The 19879-nt window shown below is 53.2% G+C and overlaps 1 protein-coding gene and 1 long non-coding RNA gene across 2 annotated transcripts; both read left to right on the top strand.

Moving 5' to 3' along the window:
- Positions 1–438: 438 nt before the first annotated feature.
- On the top strand, positions 439–8254 carry LOC132324960 (uncharacterized). Its single transcript, XR_009485801.1, has 3 exons — positions 439–938; positions 2832–4104; positions 7608–8254. It is a non-coding gene; the product is annotated as an uncharacterized LOC132324960 (long non-coding RNA).
- An 8277-nt stretch (positions 8255–16531) lies between these two features.
- IRF2BP2 (interferon regulatory factor 2 binding protein 2) lies at positions 16532–18869 on the top strand. Its single transcript, XM_059841621.1, has 2 exons — positions 16532–17701; positions 17928–18869. The coding sequence occupies exons 1-2, from the start codon at positions 16669–16671 to the stop codon at positions 18647–18649; spliced, it is 1755 nt and encodes a 584-aa protein (XP_059697604.1). The 5' UTR covers positions 16532–16668; the 3' UTR covers positions 18650–18869.
- Positions 18870–19879: the final 1010 nt, after the last annotated feature.

The raw sequence follows: 19879 nt of genomic DNA, 5'->3' as shown, positions 1-19879 counted from the left end.
GCAGGAAAACAACCAGCCACTCGCATTCAGCAATGCCCTCGCTATTTACCGATGTCAGTTCCCCCACTCAGAATTCATTTCCCTTTTGTTTGCTTTAGCTAGAGAGGTCCGTGAAATCTGCAACAGTTTCTCCCTAAATGAGAACAGAGAAGAGAGAAGCTCTGCATCCCGCACGTGGCAGCGCGGGTCATCCATCCATCCATCCATCCATCCATCCATCCATCCATCCATCCATCCATCCATCCATCCATCCATCCATCCATCCATCCATCCATCCACCCATCCACCCATCCACCCATCCACCCATCCATGCCACGGCGCTCCCCGGCGTGCCCGCAGCTCTCCCCGCTGGAGGCAGGGGTGTGCGCCGGGCCGTGCGTGCTGAGTCACCGCCCGGGGTTAGCACACCGGCCCCGCCGCAGCACAGACCCATCAGTGGAACAAAAGCGATGCTGACAGCTCCCAGCGCACAGCTAACGCTGATTAAAGGCCGGCTTGTGTCTTCGGGGGAGGAGGAGGGCGAGAAGGGGCTGGTGCCCAGGGCAGCCTCAGCGCTCCTCCGGCTGACTCAGCCAGAACTACCCCCGCAAGTCTCCGCACGGGGAGGGCCCCAAGCCCTTCTGTGGGTACACGGAGCTTCCTTGGCACACATGCCAGTCCTACGGCTTGTAGGTCTGGTGCCTCCAGGAGCAGCCCTGGGATGGGCCGGAGCGGGACAAGATGAGGCAGGCAGGGAAAGAGATGCTCCTGCCCAGGCTGTGCACAGCAGGTATCCCAGCTGGGACACATTTGCTTGCTGGAGTAGTCTGCAAAAGAAATTGCTATAGGCATGAATATTTAAATTTCCTTCCAATGGGTATCAAGCCAAATTCCACATCTCAGTTCCAGGGTGAATCAGGATGATCAGACACGCTGCTTCACAGAACAGAAACGCAGAGGTAAGACCGAATCCCAGCGCCTTCCTCCAGAGGGGATGGAGTGCCTGGCTAATTAATTCAGCAGAAAGGGAGGGAGGAATCGTAGCCCTGCAGGCTATTGGGTTTTTTTCATCTTTGCTTGGAGGGCTTACCTGGCAAGGCTGTTCCCTGAGGTCAGCAAGTTAAAGAACAGTGTCTGTTGAACAGACAACCTGTGACAAAGCTCCTCTGCTGGGGGAACATGACTTGTCTCTGTCAAATACTGCTATTCCCCTGGGAATAAGTGCTCTGAGCACGGGGCAGGAAAGAAAGAGGCAGATACACCTTCCCACCTTCTGGGATCTGCTTAAAAAAGGGCAGGGAAGTGTGTTTAAACTTCCTTTTATTTATCTCTGGGTCAGCTAGACTCGTCCTGGATGACACCAGCCAGATTGTACGCCTGGATAGTGCATCCTAGGATAAGGGGCACTGTACCCCAGTGTGGTGCTCCAGCATTGCCCAGCACCTCCATCCCACCTGGCAGGACTGCACTGCTGCAGCTGGTCTGTTCAGGTGCATTAGCACCAGGGCAGGCTTTCCAGAGCAGCCTTCCCCATGCCACAGTTTGCTTTGGTTGTGCCCCAGCTGGGCAGCCCTGCCTCAGGCAGCAGAAGTGTGACGTGCAGACAGGCTGCAGCAAGCCACCCCTGACACCAGATCCAATGCCTGGAGAAAAGTGTCCTAATCCTGCCAGGTTTGCTCCTTACTGGCACCCACGTGAGCTGATCCTTCCCAGAGCGTACCCAACACTCCCATATCCTTCCCTGGGAAAGCTGTTGGCTTTCTCACCTGGCAGCACTGCACTGGGCAGCTGAGCTGCCACGCATGGGGCGAGCAGGAGGCACCCCTGCCATGACCTGGGCTCTCAGGCTGCAGAGACAGCCTAGCACCCGGGGCTGCCCTGGCTCAGCAGCTTCCTCTGCAAACCTAACAGACGCTCACAGCAAAGAAACAGAAACCAAAGCAGAAAAATGAGGCGTCTGCAGAAATGCTTTGTTGGTGGACTGCTGCTGGGTACTGCTGGTTCTGCAGGGGCCCCCGTTCCTGTCAGGATCTGCCTCTGCTGCTGTTTGCAGCCTCCTCGAGCTGCCTCTCCAGCAAGAAAGCACACAGTGATCACAGCAGTGGTCCCTGGGGATATTACTGCACGATGGGAAAAGCAGCTACAGCAGCGGCTGGGCGTGATGCTGAAGAAGTCATCTTCCTACTGTGTCCTTAATACAAATACTTTATGGAAAATGAATCAGCCCTCTTTGGGCTTTTTTCCAGAGGCCCCTCTGACTAATTTTGTCCAAAACAGCCAGGCTGACCCTGCACAGCGGTATGACGGTGGCAGACAGGACCTGCTCACGTTTGGGTGGAGGCAGAGAAAAACTGTTTTGCAGGCCTGCCCAAAAAAAATCCTCAGGCTGACTCTGCCAAAAACCACACCAAACATATGGTAAACGAAATTGCTGGCAGGGAGCTGGCTTGGACGGCAGGAGTGTTTCAGCACTGTGGACTGCTTGTTAGCTGGCCTGAATTGTATTTATGCTGCTTTAAGCAGCTCCATATTTAAAGAAAAGAAGGCAAAGGAGAGTGCAATGCCAATTTTTTGGGTTTTCTTTTGATGCCTCCCCATGCACATTATTTTTCTGACGATGTTAGTATGGTCACAGTGCTTGTCCTGTCCTGTGGTTAAGAGCACAACAGCATCACAGAAGGTTTCACCTCCTCATATGGCAACAGTCTCCTGTGGAAAAGCAGACAGAAGGGCTTTTCTCTCTTGGAACAGGGACAGTGCCTATTTCACCATATGAATGTCGTGTACATTTCATGGAGCTGATGAAATCATGTACAGATGGGATCCATCTTAACAAAGGCTCTTATTCACAGGGCAGGTTTCTCTGTGGCGTATCTTGGGCCGTATCCCAGCTTGCATAGCCATATCAACCAAATGCATCCACAGAGCCCGGCAAATTTCTGAGAGGATACCAGACACAGAGATGCTGTGCCCCTGCTGCTGTGAACAGCTTGACTTACTTTGCAGCAGTTTGGCCCCTCTGGAAATCTGAGCCTTGGAGTCATGGCAATAAACACGCCTTTCTTCACATGACAGCCTTTAAAAGGATTCAGGTACCAGATACCATTTCCAGGATGCTGCCAGGTGCTGTGGAGAAAGCATGGCAAAGCAGCAAGTTCATAAGAAAGAGGTGCCTGATGTCTTCAGAAATTTGGTCGGCTGCCATAAGAATAGCTATGGTGGCTACAGCTACTGAAAGAGGATGAAAATAGAGCAGAAAAACAGAGGTTCCTTTTTTGAGTCTGGGGTATTGTTTTTCCTCCTTGAGCTAGAGTGGTGGAGTGCCAGGGGCAGAGATCACCTCCACATTCAAGGGCAGCTTTCCATCACCCTTTGCATGCTGCAGCTTGGAGCTCAACCATTCCCCAGCCCTACCCCATCCCTTAGTTTCCCCTATCTCTCTGCAGGATGTGGAATCCTGACTAATGCACTGGCAAGGGGCTTTTTCAAGAGAAGGCAGGGGGACAGATACCTCAGAGCTGCTGTCCTGCTCCTGACTCCATGGGCACACCTTTCTGGGGCTGAGTGATCATCTAAATCAATGGGATGACCAAATCCCACATAATCTGTTTGTTCAATAAGCTGATTTGGATAAGGAAAATCAAAGTTTCAGAGCAGACTTTTGGGGACAATCCAGCCCAAACATGGATCAATAAACTTTTCCCCCTGCTTTAAACTTTCTTAAAGTACATTCAGCACTCAGTCAGTAGTACCTTAGAAACTCTCACTATCTGCCAATGCTCATAAGGACAAAAAACAACAACAAAAGGCAATATACAGAGGGATGACTTAAGAGAGTTTGGAAATTGCTTCCCATATTAAACACTCCTTTAGTCACAGTCACAAAAAAGCATCAAAATTCCCTGCCTCTGATGTAAACAACAGAAAGAAAAAGTCATCTGGAAGGACAGGATGATTCATACCGAGGACCTGACTCGTAATATTCATCAGTGTTGAAATTGCCTCTGCAAGATGACTGCATGTGAAAATGGCATCAGCGAAATCCCAGCTTCTGCCACGAGAAGTATCATTAGCAGCAAAGTGGTGTGGTGAGACTCCAGTGGCACAACCCTTGCTCCGATGAGGGTGAGTAATCGTAAGTCATCCGACCAGTCCCAGCTAAAACAGCACTGTCATTCAGGTAAAACTGCTTTACATAAGGGCAGCTGCAGCATGCTCAGGCTTTGCAGCCATCTTCAACAGCAAAATAGAAGGGTTTTTTCTTGGCCCTGAAAAAAATTCCGGCTGAGGGCTTCCTTATAAAGGAAGAAAGAGCTGCTCAAGTTGGATGCTTGAAGAAGACTGGAAAATTGGCCAGTCTTCTCCCTTATGGTAACTGCCCTGAGCCAAGCGGTAAAAGGGCAAAAAAGGCCATGCTGACTTTATGCATTGTTAGGAGATACTTTCCCCTGCACATTTGAATCTGTTTACTTAATCTTCCAGGCCTTTATCCATGCATATTAAATTCCTTGATCACTATGCATTAGGAGTCATCTTCACACCATCTGTTTGTATTTGTCATCTAACCCTTGTAAATAATAAAATGTACTTTGTTCTCAAGTTCATGGATCCTAGCAGGAGAGCAATTGCTGTTGAGGAAAAGTACTGTGTGAAACTATTGGCAGTGACAGGACTTTTCTTTAGCCTCCCATCCTGCCACTACACAGGAATCAAACGAAAGCCAGGATCCAGCCCAGAGAGCGATGCAGGGCTTCTTTGAAGGGCCAGAAGGGATGATGGAGAGTTCTGCACCTCTGAATGTGATGGAGGTGCTCTTGCCCGTGCTTCTAAAAGAAGGCAAAGGCAGAAGAGAAGGCTGCACTTCAAGGGAGCAGCCTTACTGAGAGTCAGGCATGCCAACAGGACTGAGCTGCTCTGCTCAAGCAAAAACACAGCCAGGACCGGCAGGAATGGCTGTGGCTGTGTAACAGGGTGGCCTGGGCAACTTCCTAAGAGGTACTGGCACAAGAGAAACATCTGAGGAAGAAATAGGTAAATGAGCAGATAGACAATGTTTCTCTCACACCTGGGAGTGGCATTAAAGAAGTGAAATTGTCACCCATCAGCTGAGAGGTAAAGTTCAGAAAAGGCTAGGCAAATATCAAGGGAAACAGTGATAAAGTGCAGTTGTTACAATATGAAATTAATCCTTAGATGGAGCTCTGCCTGAAAATTTTATTAGATCATACAATGAGAACAGCCTTGACACATATTACAAAGGTTCAATTTCAACTTTATCACTGCAGATAAATGTGTGAATCCCTAGGACAGTGGACCCATGAGTAGAGAAAAACATGTGCCATGGTGGAAGACCTCTGTGGACAACAAAAGCTGGCTGGTGAGCAGCACATGGGCACAGTGCCTTGGGGAGCCAGTCAGACATACTTTGCAGAAGAATCACAGTGATTTACATTCCCTAAGGATTTGTCTCTCTGTGTTCCTATAAATTATCTTATATGCCACGCAACTATCAATAAGCACTCCAATTGTTACCATCCAGTTAAAACCTAATGTAGTTGGTTTAAGAAGGGATCATTTAGGACACTAAATAGAATCATATTATTTTTATCTGACACGTTGGTAGCAACAAATTTAGGCAAGAGAATGGTTGTCAAATATTTGTTTAACCGGAAGAGTTATCTGGTCTTGGACAAGATACCACTTGCCAGTCTGCTCAGCCTTGCAAACATCCCACACCAGGAGGTTACCTATTAAGAGATAGACAATGTAACTTGTTAATTGTTAGGGCATTATGACCTTAGACTTTGCCCAGGTATTCAATAACACCATCTGCTGTCTAGGCCTGCAATACTCTTATTTTTACATGAGGATTACTCCTCTTCCTCCACAAAAAAGGTTGCAAAAACAGGGCTAAAGGAGAGTAGGGCAGCGTGGTACTTAAACCTGACTGCCCAAGCAAAATATACAGGAAGCACAGTTCACCCAAAATATCACAGATGTATTGTCTTGAATCTGGAAATCTTGATGTGCTGAAGGCTGAGGGCCTATGATCCAGCCTTGTCCTGCCTGAGAACAAGCTGGGAGTGAAATGCACTCTGGTGCAGGCTGCCATTCACCTTGCTCTTTCACCTTGCCACCAGTGCTGTTTCCTTCACCAAAACAACAGCAATGGTCCAAAGGCCACCATTTAGGGATCACCACGCCTTCAGATCTTTCTCTCTTTGATAGCATGCTTTTAAAGCATGTGCATTTCACACTAAGCAATCACATTTATCAGGTTTTCCAATCCTCTTCTTGCTGACAGTGATGTGATTTTTGGCTTTGGCTTCTTAGGGAATTTAGGGAAGGGAAGAAAACAGTGTGCTTCTCTCAGCGGGTGTCTTCTGGTCAGTGTTTCCATGGGGTTTCATGCAAAGCCATTCCCAGTGCACTGGAAACCTGAACCTACTGGATTCAGTGACAAAAGTCCTAACAACTGAGATGAGCCACTTTCCCACTCTGGAATGTTGCAATTTTTGTGCAAATAGTCTTTTCCTCCCAATAAAGAGAAGCTGAAACCTGATAGCTGGTGAGCTGCCAGATGAAGGAGGAAGCATTAGAGGTGCGAACACCAAAGCGATCCAAAATACAAGGCCAAGAGAAAGAACCCAGAGTGTACTTTAAATTTAAAAGTGCACATTTGTAGTGGGTTTTCAAAAAATGTTTTTATTTAGTTTACTGCTTATTGGTGTATGTTTGAGGAATAAAACAATCATGAATCCTCCACACCCCCAGCTTAATTCCTATATGAGACCTAGGAGGTGGAGTGCTTTACTTGGCACTCTTTTGCAAGAGAGAGGTCAAATATGAAACTGAACATATGAATATAATTAGGAGGGTATGTAAAATATGGGGGCTGGATGTCTTAACAGTGTCCGAAGCAGGCATGTCTTGACATGCCATTGGTTGAAAATGATTTTAAGTATTCCAGTCTGTCGGACAGTGTATCTGATTACATCTGAAAAGAGTTTCTTAGTCTTTTGCTCATATGATTTTTCTCATATTTCAAGTGTAGGAGTTCGATTCTGAAAGCCTAGCATGCAGAAACATTCACATCTTTTTGAAGTATATGAAACAATATCTTTTTATTGCCAATGCTGGTTCTGGAAGAAGATGTGAAAAAGTCCAGATTCTTCCCACTTGTCCTGTATTCATTCTGAGACAAAGAAAGTTCTAAGGACATTTATACGTGTTACCTGGAAGTGCACGTAGCGATTTGTGATGTGATATTTTTTTTCCATTTGTAAACAGAGAAACTGATATTTTCTTACCATATACAGCTGAGTAAGTTTTTTTACTGTTGTTTCACAAATGACAAAGGAATGGCTAAAACCTGTGCCAAAAGTATGCACAAAAATCTATCTCTACTCTTTGCCTACGATTTGCATTTTCTTTTAAACCTTTCCAAGTGAAGCAGTAGGCAAAATCCCCGGCAACTAGAAGCATGTGCAAGGATGCAGAAAGCTTTAGAATATGTTTCCACACCCTGCTGACCTATTCATCAAAAAGTCTGCCAAAACACGTAACTCTTAGTCTAAAGCAAAATTCACAAGAAAGGGCCTCACTTGCATTAACCTACTTCTTTCCAGGTTGCGTGCCACTGAGGGATCTCCCAGAGGAAGAGGAGCTGAGCCCATTATGTGACTTTCCCGTCCTCCCTAGGAACTTTCTCAGCCCCTTGGCAGAGGGGGACACTGGCAGGAGCAGCCCTCCTTCAGCTCTGTGGGTGGGCCAGGCTGGGACTCTGAGTTGAGGCAAGCAGATGCAGTGGTCCTCTGGATGAGGCAGGAGTGAGCTGTCAGCTGCAGGGCTGCTTGACCTCACATGAAGCGGTGCAGTGCATCATCACCTCAGGCCAAATGCTGCTCTAGTGAAAATGCAGTGACTTGGCAGAGCTGCCCCCAGCGGGAACTATGATTCCCCTGCCAGATCACTGGCTTACTGAGGCTGGCAGGGGTGAATGAATCTAGGTTTAGATGTGCCTGTCTTCTTCTTTTCCCAGCTCTCTCTCCATTTGAATCACCATCCTGGTTCATGAGCATGGTGCAGTCCCAGGGTAAGGTTCTCACAATCCCAGAGAACATTTGTGGAGCCATAAACTTGACAGCAATGGCTTCAAATGGAATGTAGGCCCCCATACTGAAGTAGGCATGGGAATATGTTCCTCACCTCATGCCTGCATTGCATGTACCTGTTTTTGAGATTGTAATAAAAACTCCTATTTTATTTACACACACACACACATGCAGGCATGTGTTTTATTCTAGTTTTGTACCTATTAGACAGAGGCCCAATAAGAACAATAAAGAACAAATCGTGCTGGCAGTTTTTTTAGTGCTACTGAGTGATAAGAACACCCCTCTACAGTGAAGAGAAGTCCTGTGCAGAGGCCTCCCCACATTATCATTATTGCTGATGGAGGCAGGGCTGTCATCTTGCTCTGCACGATATAGAGCCCAGCCTTTAAACTCCTCAGGTCCTGGCAGGAAATCAGACCCATCTCCAGCGTGGCCCTGTGCCCCTGGGAAGTACAGCTGGTCCATGTGTCCCTCCCTCCTCTTCAATGTGTACTCTGGCAGCCCAGGGAGGGTTGTCACAGCTGTTGGTGGGTGATGGGAGGATGCCTGTGGGTGCAGCATGAGGGATTTCAGCAGCAGCTCCAAACTGATGCTGTTGCTGAGGCCCCTTCCCAGTCACCCATCCCCACCTGCTTCTTCTCTGCAGAAGCACCCCTGGCGCAGCAGGATAGTGGCACTAGGGCAGGTTTAGTTGCACTGCAGCTGTTGGTGCTGCCAGATTTGCTACAGCAGGCACATAAGCAAAATGCCGAGGGCAGTGCCGGCAGAACCGAGAGCAGGGGTGGGGGAGAATGGGACCACTTCTGCTGACAGCACCAGCTCGTGGTGCCCTCCAAAGCAGAGCTGCAGGTGTGCTGCATGCTCTCCTCTGGTAGCTCACCCAGCTCCCGCCCAAGGCCATCTGGATCAAAGACAGGATGAGACACTGCTCCGGAAACCAGGGCCAAGCTCCTCTCTCCAGCATGGTGCTCTGGGGTGGTGATTTGGTCTGCTATTATGTAAGATTCAACAAAAGCTGTATAACAAAACTATTTTAAGTAAGAATGTTAATTGAAGGCTGAGTCAGGCTGCAGCTAAAGCTGAGATGTTTTTGAGAGGCTTGTACTCTTTTTCATTTGGTCTGTATTTTTTCCACTTAATTACAATGTGTGTGGAACAGCAGTTAGCAATAATAGTAACTGGCAGAGGGAAAATGGATGAACAAGATGATCGTCCTCTTGCCTCTGGATCAGCCACTGAAACCCATCCCAGATCTGCACTATTCAAAAGTCATTCACCTCTGAGGCTGCACGAGGCATATGGGAAGTGCAAGCAGACCATGGAGCAAAGAGGCAGCTCCTTGGTGCTCCTGATCGTGATGGACTGCAGGTGGAAACTGGTGAGATGTGTTAGGGGCAGGCTCACTGAAGGAAGCCTGTGTGACACCTTCCAAGAGCACGTGCAAGACCCCTGAATCAGCAGCAAGTGGCAGCTGTGCAAGCAGCCTCTGCAGCTGCCCCAGCACTCCCACTGGCACGGCCATTCCCCAAGCTAGACACAAGGTCCTTCGCAGGACCCATTGCTGAAGATGACTGGTCCTCATCCAGTCCTCTTTGGGAGACGAAGCGATACGCTAGCCCTGGCCTTTGGCAAGCTCCTTTAATGACTGGAATTTGCGGGAGGAGACTGAGTTTAATTGCCAGTTCCAGCACAGGTCTACCAGCTATTAATGCTGCTGGTGTTCTTTTAATCAAATATGAACTCAACTGTACTTCCTAGGAGGCATCTCCTTCTGGAGCTCGGCATGAGCAGAAGGGATGTGGGTGCCTGGAAAAGGGATGTGTGTGATTTGCTTTGCCCAAAAGTACACATGGACAGAATGAAGTAATCCAATACAACTCTGCTGTTTAAATTTACAAATACATCATTAATGTCTAAACTTGTAAGTATTGCTCCTCAGCATTGCTACACATACACATACTACTCATATGACAGAATGTACAAGATAAAAATATCCTTTTTGACTGGTTTTTACTTAGCATGTTAGACTGCAGTCAGCAAAAAGACAAGGCTATGGGCTGAAGCACAGAGAGGAGCATTTCCTCCCCGCTCTGCCTGCCCAGAATGCTCCCTAAGGGGTTCCCTGCAGAGGAGGGGCAGTGCCTGAGCATCAGGAAGAGAGAAAGAGAGAGAATGAGAGGAAGTGCTGGGAGGTCAAAACCAAATTTTGTTTCCATTCTGTGCTTTCTCAGATTTGGGCACACTTCTGATGACTCTGGTCTCGTTGCAAAATTGAAATAGTATAGCTGCAATGACTAGCAGAAACATGGGCACCCCAACAATATCTCAACGTGCCTGGAATAAACCAAGGCTGCAGCCTAATGAACCATTTTGCAGCTTTTGCATGCCAATGATCAAAATTCCTCCTGAAGGAAAAGTGGTCTGTTCAAGGGACTCTCCTGTAGCAGCTGCCCACCGCTCCCTGTATTATAGTCCTTTCCCTAAAGAGCAACCCCTCTGAAGAGGGGGAATAGGGGAGCACACCAACAGAGTACATCTTGCTGCCCAGCTAGGTGGGCATGTCCGGTTTGCTACCCAGTGTTCGGTAGCTATACAATCCTAGCAATTGGTAGGGAATCAGAGAGGGAATCCATCTCCCCTTTTCTCTCCCCTGAGTCTTTTTGAACTAGCTGATCTGTGTGGAGGCCACATCCATGGGCACCTGCCCCCTGGAGGCCCCAGCCCCTCCAGGTGTCCGTGCTCTGCAGGAAGGACGAGACAACTGCTGCTGTGTGAGTAGAAAAATGGGATTGCGAAATGGCCGGCGCTGCCAGGAAGCCTGGATATCAGCAGCAGCACAGCCTCCCTTCAGCTGGGCTGCCTGCCCCACTGGTGGTGGTCCTGTCCTGCCCCAAACTGTGGGGCCACCAGCCATCGAGGCGGGGAGGCTTTTGGGACGGCGAGTTCTTCTGGCAGGCCCGGGAGGTGATTTGCCAGCTGGAGCTGTCAGCAAGCGCCAGTTTGCTGCTTCAGGGGGATGTTTGGGTAACGCAGGAACTCCCATGTTGGAAACAGCATTAATACCCTTGGCCCACACTTTGAGAAGGTCTGGTCCTCGGTTTTGACTTTTATTTTGTGTGAGGACCCTACTGCCAACTCCCACAAACAGGGAAAAAGCATTTCCCAGCCTGAACTCCCCAGCCCATCTGAGAAAGTCTTTGGCACAGCCTCCTTGGGGCTCCTCTTTGTGCTTTGCTCACGCACACCAGCACTTCCGCACATGCAGAGAGGGAACCTCTGCCCCTCTGCAGCTCCTCGGGGCTCTGCAAGCTGCATCGACATGGACTTAGGGGAATGAAGCACAGACAAGAAATAAAACTATCCAGAAGCCTAAAAAAGAAGGAGCTTTAAAGCCCTCTGTAATTTTTTCAACAGACGATCTGTTTCTGCTCTTATTTTGTAACGTTTCCTGTGGAGTCCTCGCCCCTGTCCAATTTTCTGAGGGTATTTGGAAGCCTGTCGACTCCCGCACAGAAGGCAGGGAGCAGAGCCAGCGCGGTGTCACGGAGGGGTCACTGCTTCCTGGGCTTCCTGTTTATTTTGGGAAGGGGTCACCCGGCCAGCCGGCCGCTCTGCCTGCGCCCCGGGAAGCCCCCGGCCACCACATTCCTGCCCCCCTCGCCCGGGGCTGCAGACAATTGCTGACTGTGGCTCGAAATGCAGAGCACCAAGGCGGGGTGTAAATGGGATAACCCGACATGCCTATTTACTCAGCCTGGGGATAAGGGGCGGAAGCTTTTCCACATCAATTGCCCTTTCTTCTGGTATCTGGAAGTGTCTCTCTGAAGTTTTTCGTTCTCTCGGAGGGTAGTAACCTCTGAATTTCTCAAGTATTTCCATGATCTTTTCCTCGCTGCTTTTTTTCTACTTCTACTTGAAAAAAGGGCATAAAGTCAACTGCGCTGTTAAAAACAGAATTGTCTCCTTTTTTAAAGAAAGCATGCAAATTTTTCTCCAAACTGCCTAGAGCAGAGCCCACCAATGGAGCAGAAGCTGTAGCACACAGGCTCTTGCTCACAGTGCGAGTCCCTGGTAACCAGCCCTGCCCAGGCTGTCTAGAGCAAAGCGTTAGAGCAGAATAGCAGCATCTCCATATTTTAGGACATATCCATGAACGAATGGTAAATGACTGTCCTATTGCTGTTTCCTCTTCTAGGCAGGCTCTGCTTACGTGCCTCGAAGCTCTTCAGAAGTTAACACCAAACAGCAGCATTCGATGCAGCTGTCTTCAAGGAGTAAATAAAAGGCCCCATGTATGGGAAATAGCAGACACTGAGTAGCTGCTCGAGTCCCTCTCAATCCTCTGGCACGTCCTGCCTCACACTGAGAGAGTGCAGTGACCTCTCTCCGGCCTCGGTGGAGTATTTTTGTGCCAGTGGCTCTGTCAGCTCCTGCCATCAGCAGTCAGCTCCAGGCTGCAGGGCAGCCGTCAGCACGCTGCTGACGAGCAGCTCTTGGGGAAGCAGGCTCTCATCCTGCAAGCCCGTAAGTGCACACAGCTTTACATTCATAGTGATGCTCCTGTGAATAAAGTTGTAGCTGGTTGTAAACATCTGCAGGATCAGTGGCTTACCAAGAGCCTGTCCAAACCCTATTTATGTCAACAGGCTGTGCCTGATGACACCCTCTTTGCATCAGTATCCTTTTTCCCACCCATAGCACTAGATTAAACATTGGCCCAGAGTCACCTGCATCTGACTAAATCCAAAACTTCAAGGACTTTCCCAGACTCTCCTCTCTCAGTTCTGAGAGAGCAACCACCATAATTCATTATGAATCAATGAAGGAGAGGTGGTAGCATCCTTCAGCATAATTGCCGTTCCTGTCTTGGCTCTGGCCATTTTGATATTACACTGCAGGACTTCTGCCACAACAGGAGGATGCAAATAAGAGCTGTGGAGGAAGCAGTGTGTATCTGCAGGAGAAGGATGTGAGACAGCCCTCAATCAGAAGGGAAAAAAGAATGCCAAGGGCAGAGGTGATCAAGTGAGGAGCACTGGTTTGGACACAGAGGAAGGGCAGGCCCCATGGGGGATAGGTATGTGGGTGAAGTGCAGGCTGGGGGCACAGTTCTGGGACAAGGGTCTGCACGCAATCACTCCTGCCAGTGCAGAGGATAAGTGGGAAAGGATATAAAACCCTGCAGGGAGGAAGAGAAACACAGCAAGATTTACGTGTAGTTCATTGACAAAAGCAAAAAAACACATTGTGAGAAGGGGCATGGCATTGATGTGGGGGGTGGCAAACAGTTCATCTCAAAGAGCTGCCCCATTACAACCTTTCCTCTCCTCTCCTTCCCTCACCCATGACACTGGGCACACCAGAACAAGACAAAAGCCTTCCACACTGTGCTGGACCCCCATCCATGCCATCATGGTGCTCCTTGGTCAGGGACTGCCCCAGACCTTCACAGCCCTGCACCCCATAAGACATTGTCCAGCACTTGCTGCTCCTATCTATAACCTTGGTGTGTTGCAGCAAAGGGCGTTTCGCAGAGATCTGGCACAAAGGGATGGCTTCTGTTTCAAAAAAGAGGAAAAAAGAACAAGAGACAAATGCATTATTTGTTCGATTCCTGTGCAGTTACTGCTGTAACAGTCAGCAGCTTTGAGGTATTCTTTTTGTGATTTGATACATAAACCACATTTCCTATGTAGCACTGCCACTATTTTTTTATCAGGTTTTTGACATTGAGCTTAACAACATGATTTTGTTTTTTTTTTTTTTTTCCTTTTCCACCAGAATGAATTCAAAGGCAGCAAATGCGGCAAAACCAGAATACTGCTCATCTTGACTTTTCCACGCAGCCAGTTTTCATTAAAAATAAAGGAAAATAAATACAGATCACATTTTCTGTCCTGCAGTTAAAAGCCTGCCACAGCTCAAAGCTTTGCTTTCTTCTTACCCTGCAGCCTCGCTCAGCTAGCACTCCAGCTCTGCTCATGATCTGAAATGCGCAAACACACTGTTTCTTGGCTTTCCACCAGTATATATAAATATATGTAATTTTTTCCTTCGGAGAACCTGGAGGCTAAAGCAAGAGGGCAAAGGAGTACGTGACTAAAACATCCAAACTTCCTCTTTCATAAGCCATCACATGATGAAGTGCAATTACAATTCCTGCCTTGTCCCTGCCAATTGCAGGCGCATTGCCTCACCCGAGAAACCCGGCTTCTTCCCCCGCCCCGTGTGTGTGAGTGTGTGTGTGGAGGCAGCGATCGCTGCAGCCGGCTTGGCGAGGCTCCAGGTTCGGGCTGGAGAAAGAGGGCAGTGGGTAGAAGACGAAAACAAAGATCTGTTTACTTAGCTTGCATGGATAAATCGTCTTTCCAGCCGGGGAGGGGAGGAGGGAAGAGAAACAGCTTTAAAGGACTTTGATGCAATTTGAAAGGAGGGCTGCTCGGGAAAAGCGAGCCGATATTAACCCTTGGCTCCCCGGGAGCACGTCGGGGCCACGGCAGGGCTGCCCCTTCTCCTTGCTCCTGGCCTCCGGCCCCGGCTGCTAGGAGCCGTGAGGGCTGCGGGGGTAGCTCCCGGTGTAGCAGCCCCGGCCGCCGCAACGACGTGCGGGGCTGGATTGGGGGCCGGGGCTGACTTTTATTTCGCTTACGTACAACCCGGCGCCTCCAGGGCGCCCAGCCGGCCGTGCAGTTGCAAAGTCACCCAACCTGGCACGGGGGCCGGCGCTGTAGCCAGCGCCAGGACGAGCAGGAGGCCGAGGCAGGGGGAAGCGAGGCCCCCCCGCAGCCCCGGGGCGCACGGGCGGCCGCGACACGCAGTACCCGGGCCGCGACACGCAGTACCCGGCGGGGAGGGCGGCGCGGGAGCGAGCGCGGGGCGAGAGGGAGCGGCTCTGCCCCCGGTGTCCGCCCGACGGCCCTCGGCAGCCCGGCCGAGCAACAGCGGCGGAGCCGGTGGCGGGGCCAGCCCCGCAGCGCCGTCGGGCGGCCCCCAGCCACGGGGAGGCACCTCCCGGCGGCGGCGACGGACGTCAGAGCTTCCCCAGCCCCGGCCGGCTCCCGCCTCCCGCCCTCTTTCCCTCCCTCCTCCGTAACCTACATAACGCCGTGGGAAGGGCGGCTGGAGCACGGCTGTCGGGGGGAGCAGCCTCCGCCGTGTTCACCCTGCACGGGCAAAGGCGTGCAGCCGACCGTACGTGCTGGGATGCGCCCGGTGAGGGGCGGCTTCACCATCCCGTGGCACACGAAGAGAGCAAACACCCTCTCTTGCTCCCTCTCTTGTCCCCATCCTGTGTTTCAGTGAGGGTGCAGGTGGCGGATGAGCGATTCACAGCGTGGAAGGGGGTCAGGGAAAACAGGTTTTTCTTTTTTGGGAACGAGACGGCGTGTGCTTAGTCTGTGTGAATTTCGCTAATCTGCATTAGAGAACTGCTGGTTTGTGGTTTAAAATGACAGGAAATCTAGAACGTCCTATTTCCTGTGCACAAACGACAACAGTTAAGAAAAAAAAAAAAACCCAAAAAATCCTGGGTAATCGTTCCATTTATTTCTAATGGTGCCTCCGGCTCCGGCTGGGAGAACAAAGCCGAGCGCCGCTCGGCGGGGCGCCGGCCCCTGCCCGGAGGTGGCGATGACCGGCCCGGCGGGGGGGACCTCGCAGCTGCGGAGCGCGCCCGGGGCGCCGTGTCCAAGGTCACGGGGCGAGCGGGGCGAGGGACAGGAGGGGTTACACTGAGTCCCGCACTGCGGGAGGCGCCCCGCGCACCGCTGCGCCCACGGGTGGGAGGTTTCGGCAAAGCCCCTCGGCGGTGAGGGAAACAGTAATACACCAAACAATAATAAAAATAAAATCAGAAAAGAAGGAGGGAGCTGCAGGGCACCCCCGCCCCTCGTCTTGTCCCTCTCCGCTCCCACAGCCCTCCCTGGGGGCGATACGGGGCGGGGGCGCAGCGGCCCCCCGGCGGCAGGAGGAACCCCCGGTGCCGGTGGCGGGGGCGCGGGCAGGGGCCGGGGCTGGGATCGCGGCGGCGGCGGCGGGGCGGGGGCGCCCATCGCGCAGGCGCGGCCGGCACTGTCGAAGAATCGTAGCGGCGGCGCGCAGAGGCGGCGGTGGCGGCTGGAGCCCGGCACGGCACGGCGCCGCCGCCAGCCCCGGCCCCGGCCCCGGCCCCCGTGGCAGTCCCCGCCCCGCCCGCCCCGCCGCGCCGCGCCGGCCCCCGCCGCCCCGCGCCGCCCCGTAGTAGCCAGAGAGCGGGGGAGCCGTGCGGGCGGCAGCGGCCGCAGCCCTGCGCCAGCCGCGCGGCGGAGATGCGCGTCCCCGCCGCCCTGTGAGCGCCGCCGGCGGAGACGGCGACGGGAGCGGCGTTCCCCGCAGCGGCTCTGCCTGCCGGGGCGCCCGCCGCGCCCCGCTCCAGCGCACGGAAGAGGAAGGCGAGGGGGAGGGGGCCCGGCGGACGGTCCCGCTGCGGCCGCGGCTCCCGAGCCTGCCCGTCGGGACTCCGGTGACGAGGGGCGGAGGAGGCAGCGGCCGAAGCCGGAGCGGGGGGCGCTCGCCGCTGCCCCGGGGCCGGGACATGTCGTCGGCGGCGGTGGCGGCTGCTTCCCGCAGGCAGTCGTGCTACCTGTGCGATCTGCCCCGCATGCCCTGGGCCATGATCTGGGACTTCACCGAGCCCGTCTGCCGGGGCTGCGTCAACTACGAGGGCGCCGACCGCGTGGAGTTCGTCATCGACACGGCGCGGCAGCTGAAGCGGGCGCACGGCTGCTTCCCCGAGGGCCGGGCTCCGCCACCGCCCCACGCCAAGCAGCCTCCGCTCTCCGCCAAGGAGCTCCTGGCGCAGCAGCAGCAGCTCGGCCACCCCTCGGCGGCGGAGGCGGCGACGCGGCCCCCGCCGCAGCCCCTGGAGCGCTACTCGCTGGCGGCCGAGCGGCCGCCGCCCCGCCTGGGCGCCGAGTACGGCGGCGGCCGGCAGGTCAACGGGATCCTGGTGCCCAACGGCTTCCCCAAGCCGGAGGAGCCGCCCGAGCTCAACCGGCAGAGCCCGAACCCGCGGCGGACGCACGCCGTGCCGCCCACCCTAGTGCCGCTGGTGAACGGCGCCGGGCTCCCCGCCGCCATCGGCGGTCTGGGCAGCCGCGCCGCCGCCGCGGCCGCCGCCTCGCTCGCCGCCATCTCCGCCGCGCCCGCCCCCATGGCCGTGCCCGTGCCCCAGCAGCCGGCGGCGGCGGCGCAGGCGGCGGCGCAGGCGGCGGGGCAGCCCGGCGAGCTGGGGCACAAGCGCCCCGGCTCCGTCTCCTCCTCCTCCTCCTCGGGTGGCGGCGGCGGCGCGGCGGGGGAGCACGACAGTGGCGCCAAGGAGAAGCGCGGCTCCGCCGAGAGCCTGCCGGCGGCGGCGGCGGCGGAGCTGGCCGCGGAGGGCAAGGGTCGGCCGGGCGCCGAGCAGGAGTGGCTGGCCAAGCCCAAGACGGTGCGGGACACGCTGCTGGCCCTGCACCAACACGGGAGCCACACCGTGGCCCCCTTCGACAGCAAATTCAAGAAAGAGCCGGGCATGGCGGGCGGCAGGCTGCTGGGCTACGAGACCAACGGCTCCGTGGCCAAGCCAGGTGAGGAGCCGGGGACCGGGGGGCGGCAGGGAGGGGTGGCTCTCCAGGGATATGCGGGGCGGGGGATGCCGGGCGGGTTTGGGCGTGCGGGGCGGCGGCCCGGCCGCTTGGGTGGCCGGGTGCCCGTGGGGTGGCCGAGGCCACCCGTTTCCGCGGTTGCTCGGCGATGCGTTGTGACTGCGCTGCCTTCTTACCCTCCTCCTTCCCCCCTCCTCTGCCTCTGCAGGGGCCCGGGCCGCCCGGAAGAGGAAGCCTTCCCCCGAGCCCGAGGGCGAGGCTGGACCCCCGAAGATCAACGGGGAGGTGCAGCCCTGGCTGCCCACCCCGTCGGAAGGGATGAAGCTGCCGCTGACGGCCACCCCCTTCATGTCGCCCCCGCCGCCCACCGCCTCGCCCCACTCCAACCGGACCACGCCGCCCGAGGCGGCACAGAACGGCCAGTCCCCCATGGCCGCCCTCATTCTGGTGGCGGACAATGCCGGGGGCAACCACGCCTCCAAAGACGCCAACCAGGTCCACTCCACCACGCGGAGGAACAGCAGCAGCCCCCCCTCGCCCTCCGCCATGAACCAAAGAAGGCTGGGCCCCGGCAGGGAGGTGCCGGGCCAGGGGGCCAACGCGGCGGCGGCGGGCGGGCTGGAGCCCGTGCACCCCGCCAGCCTGCCGGACTCGTCCCTCGCCGCCAGCGTCCCGTTGTGTTGTACCCTCTGCCACGAGCGCCTGGAAGACACCCACTTCGTGCAGTGCCCCTCCGTCCCCTCCCACAAGTTCTGCTTCCCCTGCTCCCGGCAGAGCATCAAGCAGCAGGGAGCCAGCGGGGAGGTGTATTGCCCCAGCGGGGAGAAGTGTCCCCTGGTCGGCTCCAACGTCCCCTGGGCCTTCATGCAAGGGGAGATCGCCACCATCCTGGCCGGAGATGTGAAAGTGAAAAAGGAGAGGGACTCGTGACTCGCCTGCGCTCGCTGCCCGACATCACCTTGAACTCGAACTGCTCGAATTCTGTATATATCTATAAATATATATATATAAATATATATATATCTCCAAGACAAGGGAAATGTAGACTTCATAAACATGGCTGTATAATTTTGATTTTTTTGAATACATTGTGTTTCTATATTTTTTGAAGACAAAAGGTATGTACTTATTATAAAGGCATTTCTTCTAATTCTTCTCTTTTTTTTCTGTTTCGTTTTTTCTTTTTTTCCCTTTTGTTATAGCAACTATTTGTTGTGCTTCCCTGGTGACAGTTACTGTTCAATGTAGGCTGTGACTTGCGCTGCTTTTTTTAGAGAGCACTTGGCAAACCAGAAATGCTTCTAGCTGTATTTGTATGCACTTGTTTCTTCTATTTTTTCTTTTCTTTTCTTTTTTTTTTTTTTAAATGCCAAATACACTTTCTGACATTGTAAAGATTGCCTTACTGTCTGTGATTCCTTATTCCTGGCCCCTGTCCTGTAGAGCTGGTCGCATGCAGGCTTGGTCTGAGGCAGCTGGGGACAAGAGTGGCTAGCCAAGGCAGGCATGCCCTTTGCCATCTCTCTGGCCAGGCGAGCTTAGGGAGCAGGAGGGCTTTCTCCCAGCAGTGCGTGGCTCGGGTTGTGATGGAAAATCCTCCAAATCCAGTCCCAAATTGCTCACTTGTTTCTCAAGGGAAGTTGCCACCAGAGTAGGATGTAGAGAGGTGTCCAAGAGGCGCTGTTGAGTTAGGGATTTCTGGGTTTGTTTGTTTTTGGTTTGGTGTTTTGTTTTGTTGTTTTTTTTTTTAAAGCAAAGTTGACTGCAGTTCTCGTGATCAGTTCTAAGATTACAAAACTGCATTTATTCACCAGTTGCATACCATAACATGGAATTTTGATAACGAACTTAGTTACATGATTGGCGAAGGTGCCAATGTAGCACTGCCATTTCTGAAGGTCTTCAGTGTCACTTGTGGGGCTTTTGTGTCTTTGGAAAAAGCTGGGGATGTGGGGAAGAGACTTCATTTTATTTTACTTTAATTTTCAGATAGTGCATATGGATTTTGATTTTGCTTACCAGTCACCTCTAGTGCTGTTGCTATTGTTACTATCGCTGACCCGGTATTTCCAAGTAGTGGCAGGTACGGTGTGGTACAGTGACAGCAGTGACTGAGACTCTGCCAAATTGCCCGCGGGCATATCAGTGACAGCCCAAATG

Source organism: Haemorhous mexicanus, chromosome 3, assembly GCF_027477595.1.
Source record: "Haemorhous mexicanus isolate bHaeMex1 chromosome 3, bHaeMex1.pri, whole genome shotgun sequence".
NCBI lineage: Eukaryota > Metazoa > Chordata > Aves > Passeriformes > Fringillidae > Haemorhous > Haemorhous mexicanus.
This window is presented reverse-complemented; position numbering and strand designations above follow the sequence as displayed.

What these genes read in the sequence shown, in the direction of transcription:
- IRF2BP2 (XM_059841621.1), top strand. Translation starts at nt 16,669, where the DNA reads ATGTCGTCGGCGGCGGTGGCGGCTGCTTCCCGCAGGCAGTCGTGCTAC. An exon ending in CGGCTCCGTGGCCAAGCCAG is followed by an intron (nt 17,702 to 17,927) that starts GTGAGGAGCCGG and finishes CTGCCTCTGCAG; the next exon opens with GGGCCCGGGCCGCCCGGAAG.